Source organism: Camelus ferus, chromosome 17, assembly GCF_009834535.1.
Source record: "Camelus ferus isolate YT-003-E chromosome 17, BCGSAC_Cfer_1.0, whole genome shotgun sequence".
Taxonomy (NCBI): Eukaryota; Metazoa; Chordata; class Mammalia; order Artiodactyla; family Camelidae; genus Camelus; species Camelus ferus.
In genome coordinates, this window is record NC_045712.1 from 37,222,366 (window position 1) to 37,241,955 (window position 19,590).

The 19,590-nt window shown below is 50.6% G+C and overlaps 2 protein-coding genes across 5 annotated transcripts in view; one reads left to right on the forward strand and one right to left on the reverse strand.

Moving 5' to 3' along the window:
* Positions 1 to 19,590, forward strand: part of FYCO1 (FYVE and coiled-coil domain autophagy adaptor 1) — a 69,205-nt gene that overhangs the window by 40,012 nt on the left and 9,603 nt on the right. For 3 of the 4 annotated variants that reach the window (XM_014561984.2, XM_014561989.2, XM_014561994.2), the window contains 2 exons: positions 13,767 to 13,862; positions 16,633 to 16,843. In XM_014561984.2, coding sequence (XP_014417470.2) covers positions 13,767 to 13,862; positions 16,633 to 16,843 — 307 coding nt within the window. Of the gene's footprint in view, positions 1 to 494; positions 5,460 to 13,766; positions 13,863 to 16,632; positions 16,844 to 19,590 lie in introns of those variants that run through there. The other variant, XM_032459019.1, reaches the window with a different exon arrangement.
* On the reverse strand, positions 5,753 to 16,266 carry CXCR6 (C-X-C motif chemokine receptor 6). The gene is made up of 3 exons (XM_006173920.3): positions 16,237 to 16,266; positions 10,454 to 10,510; positions 5,753 to 7,601 (listed from the first exon to the last, which is right to left on the reverse strand). Exon 3 carries the CDS (start codon positions 7,578 to 7,580, stop codon positions 6,570 to 6,572), a length of 1,011 nt encoding a protein of 336 aa, XP_006173982.1. The 5' UTR covers positions 7,581 to 7,601; positions 10,454 to 10,510; positions 16,237 to 16,266; the 3' UTR covers positions 5,753 to 6,569.

The window sequence follows — 19,590 nt, forward strand, 5'->3', positions numbered from 1 at the left end:
AAAGTCAAGTTCCCCTCCACGGCAGCCTCGCTTGGTGTTTCTCAGCCCTTGGGGTCTGGCTTAAATGCAGTTTCTGCGCAAAGCACCACCTGTTGAGAAGCTCCAGGGAGAATTGACAGGGCTCCCCTGCCCAGGCTTTCCTTGACCCATATTCCATCCAGCTGGGGAGTTTTGTGATGCTCTTGCTGACTTGTATTGAGATCTCCTTCCTCTCTTCCTGCCCAGAACTCAGAGGAGGGCTGGGATTGATCTGTCAGATTTATCATCCAGGATTTCTGCTTCATGGAGGAGATGCACTTAACCTTTGTGAGGCTCTCAGCACAGGAGATTTTAGGCTCAAGTGTGTGTCTCGTACTCTTCTGTTCTCTTTACTAGAGAGTGACTGAACTTGCCTTGTTGTACCCTCATGGATCAAGCCAACCCCATCACCCAACCCAAGATAGCCCATGCTCACTGTTACTTCTGTGACCGTGGGCCTTTTCTTTTCCTTTCAGAAACGCTGCCTTGAAACCTTTCCTGCCATGTGAGCCTGCAGCGTTCTCCCCGAACCCCACGGCCCAGTGGTCCCCCGGGCACATTCCGTTTCATTTGCACTAAACCACACTGTGCCGTTGTCACCTGGCAACTCTTCCCTGGCTGTGCCTCCTCGACTCCCAGCCAGGGGGGAAGGGGGTCAGGTGAGCAGGAGAGCAGGACTGGAGCCTCAGAGCTGGACTCTTGCCTGTGTGAGAAAGTGCCCCCTGCAGCTCCCGCCTTCTCTTCACCCCTCACCTCCCCCTTTCCCAGTAGGAACAAAAACAGGTCTTCTGACTGCTGACCAATAGATGTGTTTTCGGTCATGGGAAATCAGGAAGCACTGCAGTGAAAGAGAACTGCCAGCATGCCGGTCCGAGGCCTCCAAGGCAGATCCAGGGCTGACGGACGGACAAACGGACAGGCCTGCAGTCCCCGCACTCCATCTCTTTAGGAGTTAGGTCAGTTCTGGGCCTGCTCCATCTCACCCCTTCCTTGCGTGTTAGCTGAAGACCGACCCCTGTGTCTCCAGTGGCTTTTTCTTTGTCTTTTTTCTTCCTAAGCTTAAGACCAATCAAAACCATCAAGAGTCTGAGAAAGTGTGGCAGATATAGAGCCTGCATTTGTGTAAGCATCCCTGAGAAGAAACTTTGAGAAAGAAATCAGCAAGTCCGAAGTAGGATGTGGTCCTGGAGGGGTTGAACCGTGTGAAAGTCCTAATCCGGGGGAAAGGAGGCTGCTTGGAGGCAGTGTTGTTGAAAGCATCTTCCCTGTATAGTTGCTTTTGCACATGACCTCACTCAGTCCCTACCTAACCCTTCAAGGAGTAGGGATCATGATCGCCTTGTTCCAGGTCAAGATGCTGAAGCCTCAGGAGGCCAGGTGACTTGCTCAAGGTCAGGTGACTATAAGCATCAAAACTAAGCTTCGCACCCAGAACCCCTCCCTCCAGTCCACAGGCAGGAGATTCATTTTGGGAGTATGGCTCCTCTCGAGGTCCCCATGTCCCCATCTGTACATCAAAAACCTGTCCACCTTCCCTGCTCCTTTGCCCACTCCTTTCCCGGCATGCACATGCTCAGGGTCAATACAGTTGTCTGCCTTGCCCCTCCTGGCCACAGTGGGACAGGAACAAGTCCCAGAACCAAGGCTCTTGGGGAGACCTGGTGGGACACTGCAGATCCCTAAGCAGCCTCCCGGTGGCCCCCGAGAGTGGCTCAGGAGCACAGTCCCTCACCTCAGGTGAGAAGGTCATATTCTCCAGGACCCTGCAGACGTGCCTGTACACAGCCCTCCCCCCGATCACCCAGGCCCACCTTAGCCATCTCCATGACCAGGTGCCAGCTGCTCTCAGGCCCAAGGGAGGCAGAGAACGAAATGAAGCTCTGTCCAACAGCAGCAGGGCTGGCCTGGGGTCTCTTGGCCTCTGCTTAGCTTCCATCAGCCATGGCCTTCTCAAGGCCCGGCTTCACTTCCTGATTCCCAGACAAGCAGACTGTGGCCACAAGGAGCTTAAGTTCCAGGGTCAGACACGCCTGGTCTGGTTCTGGTCTGCACCTCCAGGTTCCATCGCTTTGGGCCCCACAGCCCTGAACTCATTCCCTCCCTCGTCCGGATCTTAGAGACAGGGGCGGCACCCACCCCCTGGGGTTATTAGGAGAATGGACATGATGTAGGAAATTGTCCGTGGAGGTGCGTTGTTTTCATGGTGTTTTCTCTGAGCTGTAGGGTCAGGAGCCACACTGCGGTGTCTACTGCTGTGGGCCCTGGTCCTTCACACCTCGTAGCTCAGTTGTCTTCACCAAGGGAAATCACACCTGATTCCCAGAAGATACTGAGCTCAAACTCATGCACGGAGACCGTCCCTGACCCACAGAGCATCTTTGCCAGTAATTGCTTTAGAACAGGTGCTCTCTGGTCAGTGTGCTTTGGGGAACTGTGGTGGATTTGTCACCAACTGGGAGACTGATGCCTGGTACCCGAAAAGCAAAATGAGAACAGGATATGATGATGATGGTTAAGGTTCAAAAGCCACCTCACACTTGGGTTAACCCAGCATCTCCGCCTCCAGATGAATACAGAGCTAGCAGGTATCCTAGGCCATCAGCTGCATGAAACCTTTGTCAGCCAACATCTGAGGGGAGAGAAAGAGGCTGTTCATTGGAGTCAAAGCCCTGGCTCTGCTGTGTGAGCTTTGGCAGCAGGCATTAATGTCTCTGAACTAGTTTCCTCATCTGGAAAACGGGATGATAGTGCCAGGTCTCCTACGGAATGGTGCTGAGAGTTAGTACAGATCATGAAGGACTGGGCATGTGGAAGGGGGTGCTGTCTTGCTATCTGTTTTTTTTGTTTGTTTTCTTTTTTTAAGTAAAAGATTAATTCAGAGAGAGATCATACTCCATAGACAGAGTGTAGGCCATGTCAGAGGGCTAGAGAGGCCACACAGCACTGGGAGGGGCTGCAGTTTAGTTTAAAGTAAAAGTAGATACACACTCCATAGGGTGCAGGCCATCTCCGAAAACGAGAGCGAGCGACTGGGGGTGCCGTCTTGAGAGGACAGGTCTAGAGCCAGCACCCTGGCCACTCCTAGGCCCTGTGCTCTTTGCTCTGCGTCCACCCCTCCAGTAGGGGCAGCTTGTTTTTTCTCTCCTGCAGCACTATTCCCTTAGTTTAGAATGCGCACTGAGATCTCCCGGGCTTCCGGCTCCAGGTAGCCCCTGGAATCAATGTCACCCTGTGTTCACCACGTCTCGGGGGTGTAGTCATCAGTGGCCTCTAACCATCCAGCCCACGGGCCTGCAAGGGCAGGGAACATGGTTGGGGAGGAGCACATTCTTTGCCCTCAGACCCTGAGGCCACACCGAGGGCAGACTGGACTCGCCCAGGGTCCACACCTAGCCCGCCCCTGCCCCCAGGACTTCCCTCCCCCACCCCCCTCCACACCCTGCAGGCCTCTTCCATCTTGCACTAGTGTGTGTGAGCAGAGGGGAGAGCCAAGGGGAGGAGAAGGGCAGGTCTGAAGTTGAGAGACAGTGCTCCACGGGGCTGTCATGTGGATGAGTGAAGTCAAGACCTCAAAGCCCTCTGAACCTGCCTGGGCTGTGCCAGTGTCAGTTGCCAGTAATGGTGTGTACCCAGGAGAGAGACTGGGGAAATGGTATCTGCTCCTAAGTGTAGCAGGTGAGGGCCCAGAGGGTGTAGGATCAACAAGTGACTGGGGAGAAGGTGAAGAAAGATTCAACTGCTGTGCTATTCCTGGGGACAGGCGAGCAGGTTTTCCTAAGCTGTGGAAGGGCCTGGGCAAAACCTTTTTGCAAGGAGCCTGGAGAGAAGGCATATATCAGGCCTGGGATGGGGCACAGGCTGACTCAGCCCACTAGGCATCTGGTCGGGGAGAACCCAGTGGTCCCAGCAGCTACCCTTCTAATGCCATGGCCCTCCGCCCCCAGCTTGGTTCGGAGTACACTGCCCACACCTCCCAAGCACTCCTGGAGGGAGGGCTGTCTTCAGCCAGTAGTGTGGATGGTGAAAGGGCTTGCCCAAGGACACACAGTGGTGGGGCTCTCACTGAGCCAGCGTCTGAGTCAGCCCAGAGCCCTGCTCCCATCACACCACACTGCTTTCCTCTGTGGGGACGTGTGAAGAGGCCGCAGGGCCCCTGGCTTCCTGACTCTTTGCTCCTTCCTGCCCAGTTAGGGCCTCTGCCTCTTGTTCTGGGACATTGTTGAGGAAGTCAGGGGCTGGCAGCCCCTCTGCCAGAAGGGCTTGACATTAAGATGACAACACAGGGGAAGGTAACCAAAACTATCCCCCTGAAGCCAGTGTAAACAAGTTAAAAGCCTTGTTGCCAGGAAGAGGCAGATTTTGGTATCTGAGGAGCACAGGGCAGTCTGAGTACAGTAAAGCAGCCTGTTGTGGGCAGCCCATCAGTGGCATGGTGACGTAGGGTGGTAAAAGAATTTACCTGAGATAAAGTACAGGAATAGAAAATGAGTTTAGTAGCGCACACTGCCATAGACAACAGAGGGCCATACAGATGAGAGGCGCCTGTGTGAGCACCAAGGGCTGGTTTTGGGGGTCTTTTATGAGGTCGGGTCACAAGGTGCCTGATCGGCTTGTGCACAAGACTCAGATTGGTTGTAGGTGATGTAAGAGATTTAGGATCTGTGAAGGGCCATGGGGTTTAAGACTCTGTTAAGGTGGGCTGAAATAAGCCAGCCTGAGCTATTGTGAGATTAGGCATTACCTAGGGCTGTTAGTTTGTTAGGGCAAATATGCCCAGTAAAGAATGTGCTTTATCAGTTGAGGGGTCACAGGCTGACATCTGAGAGCCCAGAAATGGGGGTCGTTGGACTTTGAAGGACATCAGCTGCCCCAGCCAGCCCTCCCTGTGGGTGCATCTAGGCATGTTAAGAAGCAGTCGGTGGGATCCGGTGGGCCCTGCAAGGTCAGCCTGTGTGCAGCTGGACTGCACCAGGCACCTCTGAGGTGTGAAGCAAACCCTCCCACACCTCCCCAGCTCAGAGAGACAGGCAGGTAATGTTTTGTGTTGCTAGTTCCTGAGAGAAGTAATATCAACTACTGCCATCTGGGAAGCCCGTCTACCCACGAATGCAAACCGTGCTAAGCGTTTTGTGTGCGTTACCTCAAGTCCTCCTCACACCCACCCTGAGAGGAACTACTGCTGGGTCCATGTTTCACCAAAGTGAAAGTTAGTAAGAGATTACCAGCTAGTCTTACCAGCTCATGACTCAGGTTTATCCACATCGCAAAACCTCACTGTTAAGCCCGTCCACCCCACCTCCCCGAGCACCCTCTTTAGCTGTTGTCAGCAGGTTCTCCATATTTCAACAAATGATTTTTGTGATGTGTGAGCCAAAAAGACCACTTTAAGCCTGTTGAGCAGGTTGCTGGGAGCTAATAAACATGCACAAACAAGTGACTGACATTTAGAACTCTGCCTCATCCTGTGACGACATCTCCGAGGTAAACAAGCGCACCTCTCACTCTGGGCAGGAGGTTGGAAGCCACAGTGAAGGAGCCAGGTTAGCATTGGTTTACTGATAGAACGGTGCCCTGAGAGTTGACAGCTTTAACTTACTTCTTGTGCCCTGAGCCCGCACGTGACCACTCTTGGTATATTCAGGCACATACATAAAGGTAGACTGTGCCCGAGAATGAAAGCAGTCCAGAGACTTTTTGAAAGTTTTATTTGTTATTCACAAAAATCATATGCTGTTTGATATACATGTGTGTATATTATATATACATTTATGTATGATTTGTATGTGTGCGTTTGTGTGTGTGTGTGTGAGTGTGTGTGGCATTGCATAGTTCAATTTTTAAATGGGCAAACCCACCAGGAATCTATTTCAGAAGTGCTGCTTAGACTCATGACAGTCTTAAACTCTGCTTTGCACATTTTCTGGCATTCTGTCGCCCACTGGAATTCTTAGCCCACCTTGATTTGCCTTGGCCCATTCGTATTCCCTGGTGCTAGTCCTTCCAGGATTAAAGAAAACATAAAGCATCTGCTATGTAAAAGTCAAATCCCCAAGGTGTGGCAGTCCCTGAGCCTATGTCCATCGGTGCCTAGTAATTGGGGTCTGAATGATACGGGCCATCACTTGTTTTCATGGCTGCCCTGATCTCCCCTGCTTCCCAGTAGCCAGAAGAATCTTCTGAACTTGGGAGCCCAGACGTCACCTGCCATCAAGACCTTTGTTGGCCATGTCCCTCTGTTCAGCCTTCAGTCCCAGTCCCAGTGAAGGAGAGCTGGGGTCTTGAGAGTCACACATCATTTGCTGGTGTTAGTATTCTCAGGGTAGAGGAAGGAAAGCCCTTGCAGTTTGCAGACTTCCCCTTGAGCTTGAGGCCGAGTGTAAAAGAAGAGAGCAGAATCTGTCCATGGCTGACGAGAAACCTTCCGCCCCAGCTGCAGTGTTCGGGAGCTTCCCTGTGCAAGTGCTATGCACAAAGCCTTCCTTCAGGCATCCGGAGGATACAAGCTGTGCTCCTGTGAATTCCTGAGCAGACTCTCCAAGCCCCAGCACGGCCTACATCTGGAACATGGTGGTGGCTTCTGCATTGTGAGAGGCTGAAGTTGTCCTGAAAGTGTCCTCAGAGACCCCCACATAAGGGAGGCAGCCAACGTCTTTCACAAGTTTACAGAAGTTCTTCCGAAACTTCAAGCCTACGAAGGCATAGAGAACAGGGTTAAGGCAGGCACGCAGGTAGGCGATGGCCTCGGTCACCAGTATAGCGTAGTGAAAGCTGGTCATGGTGTGGTACTCCCAGCTTGTGCTGCGGATGAGCTTCACGAGGTTGAAGGGCGTCTGGGTCAACAGGAACACCACCACCACCAGGAAGATGATCTTCAGAGACTTGTGCTTCTGGAAGCCTCGGGCCTGAAACAGGGTCTTGATTATGACTGAGTAGCAGACAATCATGGCAAGCAGTGGCAGGAAGAACCCCAGGGTCATCTGGGTGGTCAGGACCATGACGGAAATCTCCGCGTTTTGATAACCACAGATGGCCTTGTCGAGGTAATGGACTTTGCCATAGATAATCTGCGGCAAGGAAACCAGCAGGGAGGTCACCCAGATGGACAAGCAGATGACCTTCCCCCAGGCCATCCGCTTGGCCTGCTGATTGTAGGCCTTGGTGGCCCGAACCACTGCCATGAAGCGGTCCATGGTGATGCAAGTGAGGATGAGCATGGACGTGTAGAAGTTCAGAGTATAGATGCCCAGCAGCATCTTGCACATGATGTTGCCGAAGACCCACTCATGGATGCCTGCGTAGGCCCAGAAGGGCAGAGTGCAGACAAACACCAGGTCTGCCAAGGGTAGGTTCATCAGGAACACGTCCGTCAGGCTCTTCAGCTTCTGGTAGAAGACGTATATGACCAGCACCAGGGAGTTCCCCACCAGGCCACAGATGAACACCACCACATACATGCAGGGCAGAAAGAACCTGCTGAACTGCAGGAAGTGTTTGTGGTCCTGGCTGCTGCTGTTGGAAGCATTGAAGAGCCTGTAGTCTGCATAGTCGTCGTACTCGTCCATGGTGTCTGTTCTGGTGGACCCCTGGGAGTCAAACCGCAGGGATTATATTTGGGGCGGGAGGGTAACACCTCCTATCTTCCCACTGTCCCCTTGCCCTCATTTATGGGGCAGGTAGTCATCTCCTAAATCCACCCACTGTTCTGCTCAGTAACAGCACAGCCCAGGATACTGGGGACAGCTAGTTCCAAGGGGGAAGTGTTCATACAGGATGAGGGACACTTCTTTAGCCCTAAACTTCTCAGGCTCTGCCCCGTCTGGGAGACAACACATAACCAACCCCACGCACATTCCATAAAGTCCTGTGCTAAATGGTCTTGAACACAAAGGTCCCCAAGGGGTGAAATGGGGACAGTGTCCTTTTGGAAGAGCTGTGCTGCTCTTTGGTGGGGAGGGCCTGTCTTTATCCCTCGCAGCAGTTTCCCCCCAGCCTGTGCCCCATTTTCTGTGAAGTTGACCCCAGGACAATGAATGGCAAAAGCGAAGGCAAGTCTCCCCCTTCCAGGGGGTCCACCATCAGGGAGACTCCTGGAGACCAAGAGGTGTTTGGGGATGACAGGCCCCTTCTGCCCAGGTGTGCTCCCCATCCTGCCTTATCTTCCCTGATGGGAAACAGGGTGTGGAGGAGCAACTTTGGCTGGGTGGCTTTCCTGACCAGGGAACCAGGCGGTTCTCCCCGCTCCCAGCCCCAGCCCTCCCCTTTATCCTCTGTCGCAGAGTGTGACAGTCCACCCTCCTGGCCTCATTTCCTGAAGACGTCTTTGATCTTCAGGAATCTCTTAAAAGACAGATTCGCCTGAAGGGAACGTTGCTTTAGCTTTTATGTCTGACAGTGTAGGACTAGGGGGCTTCTTTAATAAATGGGATGTCAGGTGGGTGAGCTGTCACAGCTAGGCAGTGGCCAGCCTTCAGTGGGGCTGCTTGTAGCCAAGACCAAATAGCTGTTTTTCTCACCCATGGGGCCAGCCCATCTAGGTTATCCCTTCCCTCTGACCCTTCTCCTGGCCATGTGAGCCTGCTGAGGACCACGGACAGGGCACAGGGGTGATGCAGTCAGTGGTGTGGGAGCAGGGGCAGCATTGGCCTTGGAGGGCTGAGTCAGTCCCTGCCACCGGGACCTGCAGGTCCCCAACGTGCAGTGGCTCTTCCAGTGACCCAGTGCTATATCCCGCTGGCGCCTCAAGGAGATGTTTTAAGAAGAGCAGGTGTTTGGTTTAACAAAGTCAAAATATCAGTTCACTAGACAGGGCATATAAAGGGAAAGATGATCTCTCCTTTCTGATCTCCTCAGAAACCTTTCTTTTCCTGATGCTGGGTCCTGACTGGAAACCATGTCAGCTCAGGTGCTGCCACCTCGGTCTTTCCTGGGGGCAAAGCACCCTTTCTCTCCAAGAAAGGACCTTGCCTTTGGGCTAAGATTGCCCCATGAAAAGTCCCTCCTCGCAGACCACAGAGCATTAGATCTCTGAGAGTGATAGGCCACCAGTAGGCATGGAGTCCCACCAGCTCTGAGCTGCCTGGTTAAGTAGGTGAGATGATGTGTATGTGTTATTGCTTCACATGGAGACAAAAATGTATTTTTCATCATTTAAATATGAAACAGGCAGCTTTACTTTCCTTGAAAGTTATGTCAGACCTCCATTATTGTTTGACTTGCTCTTGCCTTAAAAAAAAAGAAAAAAATTCTCCTATCGTGGCTGTTGCTGCATCCTTAGGCTGGCATCACAATTTCTTCAAAGGGCCCATGCAAATTCATTTGTAGTAAGTGGTAAACTTAAATGATATTTAACAGATTGGAACTGCACAGTTCTGTGCAGTTAGAGTATTAAAAATTGTACTTCCCCTTCTAGAAATGTTAAAACCATGCCTTTCTTTATCTCCTACAACCAAAGTCCTATGTTGATTTCTGAAAATTAAAAAGAAAGTAATATACACAACTTTGGAGATAGTATATATGTCTGATAGTAAATAAATAAGCAAAGTCTAATTCAGACATAAAATAGAATATGACTGAAATGTTTAGGAAATTCCATTAATGATTTTGGAAAATGCAACACATTAAAATTGCTCTAAATAATGTAAGTACAAAGTAGATATGCAAAACAAAAACCAAAAAAACGGCTGTTATATGACAACAAATAGATGACAAAACGAATGTAAAATTGACCGTGATTTTCAACCTTCTTTGATCATAAATCCCTTTGAGAACCTCATGAAAGCTGCAGACAGTTTCCCTCAGTAATAATGTACATACATGCCTGCGGTTCTGGGGGTTCGTGAACTCTTTAAATTCCACTGCTCCATGTACTCTGGACCTTGTTTAAGAATCCGTGGCAAGCTATATGATTTTTACTATATTTTTTTAAAACATAGAAAAATTACCAGATTTTATCAGCAGTTCATCTCTGGGTGGTAGAATCAGGGGTGACCTATTCCCCTTCCTCCTTTATATTTTTCTGTATTTTACAAAGTTGCTTTAGCTGTACATTGACTTATATGGCAAAAAGAAAATAAACCCTATTCTGAGATGACAGACCGTCTTATAAAATGGAAAAGAAAAAGAGATTAGTCAGTCAATAAACACAGTGATTAGACTCTCCTTATCTCCCGCGGAGGGTCTGATTGTGCCATTTCTATTGGTACCATCTTACAGGCAGAGCACCTTGTGCCCAGAACCAGGTTAAGTCATTTTCATAATCCTCTAATCTAACCCTCATGGCAGCAGATGGTAGAGATGGAGTTTGAACCGAGAACAGCTGAGCCCAAAAGCCTGGGCATTTGACACCAAACCATGCTGCAGACAGAGCTCTGAGAGCCCCACCAACCTGGGATTAGCCCCTGCCTTTTAACTATAAAGAGAAAGACAAGTGACTCACCAGCAGAGATGCTCTGTCAGTTTGTTCCAAAGAGCAGGTTGCTCAAGCAGTGTCTGCCTCTGCCTCTCTGTGATGTGGTTCGTGTTTCCGTTGAGTAATTTTTAAGAGACCTCGGTTGGTGATGATAAGACACCCAGCCCTTCCCAATTTTGCAGGTCAGAATCCACATGACCAGCCTGCACCTGAGTAATTTGGGGGGTCAAAGACACGAAGCAGTGGCACTGATGCTGCACACTTCCTGCAGCCTGACCAGGGACTTATTCTTCTGCCAGGACTGGAGAGAGTTTTAATTTGCAAACCTTTGTAAACCTAAGGGGAGCAATAAGCAGGTCTGGCACTAGCAGTCCATGGAAGATGGTGGCATTTGTACCCTAAAATTATTTCATTCACTTGTCGTACATCTATTTGGAGCAGTTTGGGTCTGGGTCAGTGCAAAGTCGATACTCTGGCCTGGGTTCTGTGTGTGTGTGCAGCTCCAGCATGTGTGACAGCACTGATCATCATAACAGCCCTGCAAGTAGGTATTACCCCATTTTATAGATGAGAATACAGAGGACCGTAGCCAAAGAACAGCCCCACAGACACAGCTAACAACTGCCACTTCCAGGGTACAAACCTAGGTCTCTATCATTGACAGACCAGTGGATCAGATGGCTTCTAAGTGACAGGTCTGTCACAACTGATGCAACTCTGCCTCCTAAACCCACACCACTCAGGCAGTGCTCCCGGCCCTGCTTGTCCTGGCTGGAATCGGCAGAGAATGGGCTGAAGCAGACACTGAAGGGGAGGTGGGCCACAGCACCCAGCCTTCTGAAAGCAATCTCTTGAGACAAGAAATCCGTTCAGAGTGAGCCAGTCTGACATTTTTGGAATCTTTAAGCTTTGAGAGATGAGTTTTTCCTAGGGACGAGCCAACTGTGTCATTTGGGACGAGTTCATGGGATGGTGTTAGGAGAGCCTGAGCCTTAACACACAGTGGCTCAGCCGCGCTCTTCTCTCAGCAATCACTTCCCTCCGAGGGGAGAACCAGGCTTCGGCCGGGCCCCCCCCCCCCCCATGACCATGTTCACGCGCATGCTCAGGAGGTGGGGGTGATATGTGTTGTCATAACCATTCTCCAGTGAAAAGTTCTTTAGTGGAAAACCTGCAACTAAGTTAGAGGTATGGAGCCTTTCACAGTTTGCGGGCCAGAAATTTCTTTCAGCCACTTTGCAGAGTGCCTCTTGTTATATTCCAGCTTGTGCTCATTGTTTTTCTTTGAAACAAAACATTTTTTCCCGAAATGTGTAAACGTTCTCTAAACAGAACTGGGGGGAGAGTAAAAGGGCCGTGGCAGCTGTCCCCGCTGCGGATTCTCACAGAGTCAGACTCTCTTTGAGCTCCTGACACTGTCCAGCCAGAGCCTTGTTCTGAGGGCGGTTCCAGGGCCCAGGGGGGAGCAGCTGCGGCTGGGAGAAGAGTAACCCAGCGGTGGAGGGTGAGTAAAAGGCCTTTCAGCAAAGCAACCTCACCGGAGGGTGCAGGGCGATGGGTGCGGCTTGCTAACGGTGCCCCAGGGTCTGTCACTAGGACAGGCAGGGGGTGTGCGTGTTACCAAGTAATCAGAAATCAAACCCAGAAGCACTCTCCTTCACTTGGTTTTTAGGCAAAAAGGAAGCCACTGACAAAAAGGAGAACTACTAGGAATTTACTTTAACAGTAAAATGAAAGGATGCGCCCAAGCCTCACAGTGACTGTGGTCCGTGGCATGACTCAGCCTTTCCTTCCAAACGCAAGCTGTTCAATCAAACCTTCTCGGCCAACAGGCGTGTCTTATATCTGGCTCTGTCCGTCACAGTGGCAGCTAACTCCTGTGGCTCCCAGGCACGTGAAGTGTGGCTAGTGCAACCAAGGAGCCAAGCTTTTAAGTTTTGTCTTAATTCTGTAGAATTTGAGCTTCAGCTAAACTGACCATAGGCTCAGGCACGGAAACTCAGATGGACAGGAAGGGGTGACATGCCATCACGTACAAGAGGCCACCGTAGCTAGCAGTAGGCACCCACGGCCAGAGCAAGAGAGGGGGATGTCACTTGTGGGCAGGAGTTTGTCTCGCATCCTGAAATGCCTCAATGGCAACAAAAGGAGATAGGGTGCCCCCTACTGGCCTTGCCTTTGTTCCCTGTCATTCTCAAACTTCAGAATCCTTTGACATCTTCCAATAGTTTCTTGAATATTTTCTACTGCGTCCCACAGTCAGAAATACATTTTACATGATTACCCAGGTGCGTATGTGTGTAGACGTAAAGTCAGACAAGAGCCTCGTAAAACAGTACTTACCCTCACTACATCAGGGTGATGCAAAAATGTGTTGATATTTCCTATTATATTTTATTTCTTTTAATATTCGTCATAACTTACTAAACTGATTCACAATTCACTGAATGGTTCATGACCCATAGTTTGAAAAGCCAGTGAAAGGAAACTCTGTGTCCCTAATTGTTACCTTTAAGACTGCATCACCTGCCCATGCACACCCCTCCTCCACGCTCCTCCCCTCCCCTGTGCAAGGCCTCAGCCAGGGCTGCCAGGGTCTGCGGGACCTACCCTGAAATACTTGCAAGTAATCAGGGGTTGTCTGTGTTGTGATGGTCACAGAGGTGGGGAAGTGGAGGAGGAGAGGGAATTAGGACATCTTTCATCCTTTATGCAGGAGAAGTGAGAGAACCAATCACAGTTTTCAGAGATTGTTCCATCGTATTTTAATTATCTTTCTCATTTATGGTATTTGCACTTTAAGGATGAAAGCAAATGAAACAAGGCAGGCCTAAGTGGCCTTGGCCCCGTCTCCTCTTCCCTGGACCCCTGCTTCCCCAGCCGTCAAGCGGGATTTAGGCTAGATGGTCTTGAGCTGCTTCTCACACTGACTTTCTGTGATGGCGGTGAGGGATCTGGAAGCCAGTGGTTGGGAGATGCTAGGCTGGGAGAAGTTTGGATGGGGGCTGGGCTGGGGAGGGGAAGGAGCAGAGAGTGACAAGGCTTGCCTTTAGTGGTAACCTGCACTTTAGGACGTGTTCATGCTGCAGCTTCCCTGGGAAGAGTGAGGAAGGGTGAGGGCAGGAGCTGCCGGTCAGAGGGAGCCCACCTCTTTCCCAGCCAGTGGGCTCCGTAAAATGCCTTCTCCAAGTCCTTTAAAACTTACAGCCTTTTCAAGCCAGCAGAACCTGGAGTCCACCTGGTTCCATCTCCTCCTCCCGTTTACAGACTATCGGCCTCCCGACGTGGGACCCTGTGTGCTGATAGCTAACGGGCTGTGTTCTCGTTTGTGGCATTTCAGAGACACCACATCAAACTCGCTAACCCCTGAGGACACTGAAGACATGCCTGTAGGGCAGGATGCTGAAATCTGCCTGCTGAAGTCAGGAGAACTGATGTAAGTTACAGGTTCCTGAGCTGGGCTTCCCGGGGTGTCACGTTTGGGAAAGAGGGCCACCAGAGGAAGAGGCCTGGCCTCTCCAGTGCCCAGTCTAGGGTTCAGATTGTCAAGTTCCACCACTCCAGAAAGTTCCCCCTGTCCCTTTATAGTCATTCTTCCCTCACCCTCATGCCCTGTGTTCTTCCTCTTTGAAAATAACTTTGTTTTCTTACTGTAAGAGTGATACATTTTTCTTGTAGAAAATCAGGAAATAGAGATAAACACACCACTTTGGTATATGTCCTTCCAGTCTTCTTTATACTAATATACATAATTTTCCAACAGAAACAAATACCCTACATCTTACTTCAGAGTCTTTTTAAACTTAATATTGTATGAGTATTTCCCCACATCCTTCTTTTTCTCCAGTGTTATGACCAATGGCTGCATGAGTGCATTACTGTCATTGAATAAATTCAGTCACTCAGTCACAGATACTTACTCAGCACCTACTATGTGCTAGATACTGTTCTAGGTCCCTAGAGTACATCAGTGAACAAAACAGACAAAGACTCCTGCCCTCGTCTTCAGTTTACATTCCAGCACGGATTGACAGGCAATAAACATCAGTAAATAAATAAATTATATAGTGTGTTACGAGGTGGTGCTTACTTTGGAGAAGAAACAAAGAGTAGGATGTGAGGGAAGGAGGTTCACTTTTAAGTAGAGTGACTCTTAAGAAGATAAGACTTGAAGGAGTTGCCATGGAGATACATGAGGGAACAGCATTCAAACAGAGGGAACAGTCGGTGCAGAGGTCCAGAGGCAGGATGGTTTCTGGCATGTTCAAGGAACAGGGAAAGGGCCATTGTGGCTGGAACAGAGAGCAGGAAAGACAGAATGCTCATGTCAGTCACATCAAGGCTTCTTGCCTGTTGTGAGGACTTTGGCTTTTAATCTGAGGGAAATAGGAGCTTCAGAATTAGGTTTAGGAACAGAAGTGTGACTTAATCTAATTTACATTTGAAAAGGGCTCATTCTGTTTGCCTTGTGGAGAATGACTAAGGAGGGGCAGGGGCAGAAGTAGCGAGACCAGTAGAATTTACATTTATGATGTGAGTCCTGTACACAACTGGCTTCTTTTACTGAAGCTTATATTTGAGCCGAGATGGCAAACCTCTGATTTATTTTTATTAACATCTCCTTTGGTGAGACTGAGTATTGCCCTCTCACTGAACAGATGAGGTGGAGAAAGGTTTAAAAAAAAAAAAAAAAAGACTAAAGGCACAATCCAAGTAACTGAGTGCATGGGGAGAATTCTGGAACACAAAATTATAAAATGACCCGCATCATTGGGGCATGCTGACAGAGTAAGTAGTGCAGGAAGATTTCCTTGTTACAAGAAAGACCGCTTTTCCAAAATGGACCCCTCTGCCTACTCTCAGATTCTTGGAAATTGTAAATATTAGACAAGGCCTTTTGTACCATAATTGGAAATAAAGTTTAAATTAACACATGGAAAAATGTCCCTTGGAATTGAATTTTCACGAATTACCTGCCATCAGAGCTATTCCTTAGAGCGTTTTGGTTTTTTAGTCATTGATTAGTCATCTTATTTGTACAACTTGGGGAGTATTTATTTCCATCCACCTCCACATCTATGGAGCTGACAGAACTCTCAGCACCACAACTCATTTGCTGTGCAGTCTTCAGCAAGTTGCCTACTCTCTCTGAGTTTTAGTTTCCACCCCTGTGTTCAAGGGGACAGTAATCTTTTTCTCCATGAAGAGCAGTTTGGTGTAGTAGAAACGCAGTGGAATTGGATTGGACCTGTGTTGACCTGTATCAAGCTTCCTCATCTTTTTTAATATTAGGCTTACTCATGTGTAGACAGATTTTCAGGACAGGATGGGGCGCCACTCAGTCGAGAGGGCAGGGTTGTCCTCTAAGGTAATCCTCACCTGGGCCATGAGGCAGGCATAGTTGTCCCTGTTCGCAGAAGAGGAAGCGTGAGTCGGGCCTGCAGCAGATGAGAAGTGAGGCAGGTACCAGCACCAGGTCCTTCTAGCTCCACATTTCCCATTCTCCACACCACACTGTGTCCTGCAGAGAAACTCCCTGTCCCCAAACCATTTAAACTTCTGGAATTGGTTCTTAATCCACCCAAAGAGAGTTAGAACCCCAAGAAGCCGTCTCCCCAAGGCCATCACACTACCCTCCCTTGAAGAGTCTGTGGTGTTTGTGTTTAAGGAAAGTCAGGGTGCCCTCTTGGAACCTTGCAGCAGTCCCCAGATTTCCACCAATAAGAGGGACGACCGAAAGGGTAGGAGGTTTCTGATGGTGAGTGTGCTTTCTCCTGGTGCTAAGTAGGTAAAAGGGGAAGGCAGGGAACTGGGAAGAGCATAGTGGAGGGGAGAGAGTGGACAGCTGAGCAGCAGGGCATGTGCTTCCTGTCCAGAGGGGCGCAGAGCAGCCAGTCCATCCTCTCTGTTCCAGCCGGCTTGCGGGGACCACACCAGCTCCTTGCAGGCAAGACTATCATCTATAGTTTTTATTTCTGTGTCCCCAGTGCCTGGAGCTATGCCAGGCACGTAGCTCAGGAAGCATCTGTTGTTATGAGCTGCACATCAAGTTTCCTCCCATCACTGAGCATGTCGGTCATGGTGACCCAGGAGTCATCCTCCCAAGAGCCTCCAGGGTCACCTCTCAGCCACAGAGAAGCGTTTGGCCAGTGGGCTCAAATGCTTTCTCCACTTTGTTTACGTCTCTCTCTGCATTTGTATTGTAGGATAAAATTACCCCTCACAGTGGAAGAGATCGCCAACTTCGGGGAAGGCAACAGGGAGCTGTTCGTGAGGTCCAGCACCTACAGCCTCATCCCCATCACCGTGGCCGAAGCCGGCCTCACCATCAGCTGGGTCTTCTCCTCCGACCCCAAGAGTATCTCCTTCAGCGTGGTCTTCCGGGAGGCGGAGGACACGCCACTGGATCAGTGTAAGGTAAGGCCGGCTCCCTGCCAGCAGGCCCTTGCTCACACATCAGGATGCCTGGGCAGACCTTATCTGGAATGTTCTGAGAGGGACACGGAGAGAAACCAGGGTGGGAAAACCCACTGGGTTGCATCACGCAGAAGCAGGCAGTGCACCTGGGCTTGTCCCACCTGGGGAGAGAAAGACCCAGGGCTCAGGAGAGCTGTCTTCTGACGTCTGAAGGCCGCTCCTGGGTCAGCTTCAGACTGACCTTGGGATAGGTTGGTAGGTGAAACTGAAAGGAATCCAGATGTGTGACTCAGCTTAAGGATCACTTTAACAGAGCCGTGCAGAGCAAAACCGGTCACCGTGGGAGGTGATGACCACGATCTCTGCTTCCGGGTATGAGCTTAGGGTGTTCAGCATCTCACCTCAGAAAGGTCAGTAGAGTCACAGAGCCACCATGTCACATAGGCGGTTGGGCTGGAAATCTTGGTGGCAGATACCAGTTCATAAATTCCTAAGACATTCTCAGCATAGAATATTGACAGTGGCCAGGACCAGTAGTTCTCAACCTTGGCTCCATATTAGAAATACCTGGGAAGCTTTTTTAACCCCACTCCTGAGTCCACACCCCAGACCACTAAATCAGGGTCTCTAGCTGGGATCCAGGCCTCAGTGATCCCAGGCAGCAGCCAAGGTTGAGAGGCCCTGGTCTAGATCAAGGGGAAGAAGTCAGACTAGAAAGGATGAGGTGGAATCCTGAGCACAGGACAGCGAGCAGGCCTCCCTTCACTGTGGGACAAGGAAGAGGGAAGGTCTGAATTCCACGCCTGAATCTCTGCAGGGAGGGGGCCGAGGGATGATGGCAGGAGAACTGATTTGGGTGGAAACACGAGTTCCATTCGAGTCGCTGTGAGTGAAGGAAAGGTGAGGACAGTCACTCGTGCTAGAGTGGAGCTGAGGGGAGACCTTAGGCTCTTAATACAAAATCTTCAGTTCCTAAGAATGGTAAGAATCAAGCTAGAGAAGAACAATTTGAAGTCAGGTGAAAGAAGACTTCTGTGAAGTCTCTGCAGTGACATCCAGTAGTCCCTCAGGCATGTGGTCCTCTGAGGGGCTCGGGCAGGGGACGGCCCAGAGCCACAGGAGGGCCAGGCTCCGGCCCAGTGGCCACACAGATCACTGCTCCCATCCGGCGGCCACATGGAGGGACATGTGTTCGTCCAGGTTTGCTCTCCTAGCCCCCCTGAGTTGGCCTTGTTTATTGGAGTCTTGTGCTGGTTCTTATTTAAGGACTGTTCTGCCCCTCTTTTCCTTTTGGGGGCTCACAGCCACACCACACACACAGCTTGGAGCCCTTCCTTCCTGAGTGGTTCTGAACATCCACCTAGGAGGTCCTGGGGCTTGTGTTTGGAGAGTGGATTCAGACTCAGTCCTGCCACCTGGGCACACGTCTCAATCTGAGGCAGGTCTTAGTCCCAATTTGCAGATGAGGAAACTGAGGTTCAGAGTGGCCCACCTAGGCAGCTGGTTGGGCCGCAGCTTCACAGTGTGTTTGTTAGCTCTGCACTAACAAACGGCTGCACTGCCCACACTCACCACCAGCACCTCCTCTGTTCGCCTTGTATTCCAAGGGTCTGCCAGGCACCTAGTGCTGCATCTGCCCAGATCAGACACTGGTGGGGGTTTGTGGTAGGGAGAGAGGGCGGTGGCTAAACCCATGTCCACACCTCTCCCCTTGCTCAGTCACTCACCCACCTAATCCTCGTGAACTTGGGAGACCGGTGTGGTTCCTCCCAGGAATAGGGAGCTCAGGGACCCACAGGAGCTGTCCTCACCTCTGGCTCCCATGCGGCCTGGGGAGTATGACTGCCATTGTCTTTCCCACAGTGAACACCAGGGGGCAGAATGGGCCCATCTGCAGGGTGAGTGAGAAGGGTGCTCAGATGCTTCTCTGCCTTCACAGGCCAAGTGTCACCAGCCAGCTGTGGGGGTGGCTGTTATTTTTGCCTGAGGTCCCTGGACAGACATCAGCCTGGAGAACCTATTTCCAGGCTAACATCTTTAGCGTCTATCCTGGGGACTCCTTTGTGATCCCCTGACCAGCCTGGGCCTCACAGGAAACAGTGGGACGCAGTGCAAATTGCAATTTAGGTTTTGTGATTATGCAGGTTCAGACACAGGGAACTGTGCTGCGTACTTGCACTTTGTTCACAGCCATTTATTGAAAATCTGCTCTATCCTGGGCTCTGTATGGCCCACTGGGCATAGACAGAGAAGGGACAACAAGGACTCTGCCATTGAGGAGCTCATGGTGTGATCGGAGAGAGACAGCTGTGATTCCAGGTGGTGCCTGTCCTGATGATACTGGGGGGCACCAAGAAGGGCGCCTAACACGGCCTGGGGGGCAGTGATTAGGGCAGGAGGGTCCTGGGCCAAACCAGGAGAAGCCAACGGAAGGGGAAGGGAGCAGGGCATGGGTTAGAGAAGCGTCCAGGCAGAGGGAACAGCACAGAAGTCCAGTTCCATCTCTAAGGGCACCATCAGACGTGCCCCACCTGGGGCCATCCTCTCTGAGGGACTTCCTCCATCAAGGTCGTGTGTCCTTGTCTGGACACTGAGACAGCGGTTGTGAATTTGGGAAGGCACTTGACAAAAGAAACAGTAACTCAAGGACTTGAGATATGCATATGCAGACCACCGGCCTGAAGGCTGGGACAGATCAGGGAATAAAACCCAGGACCTGCCTCTCTCTTTGGCCAGAGAAGCTCAGA

Coding starts and splice junctions, on each gene's coding strand:
- CXCR6 (XM_006173920.3), bottom strand. CDS start 7,580: ATGGACGAGTACGACGACTATGCAGACTACAGGCTCTTCAATGCTTCC.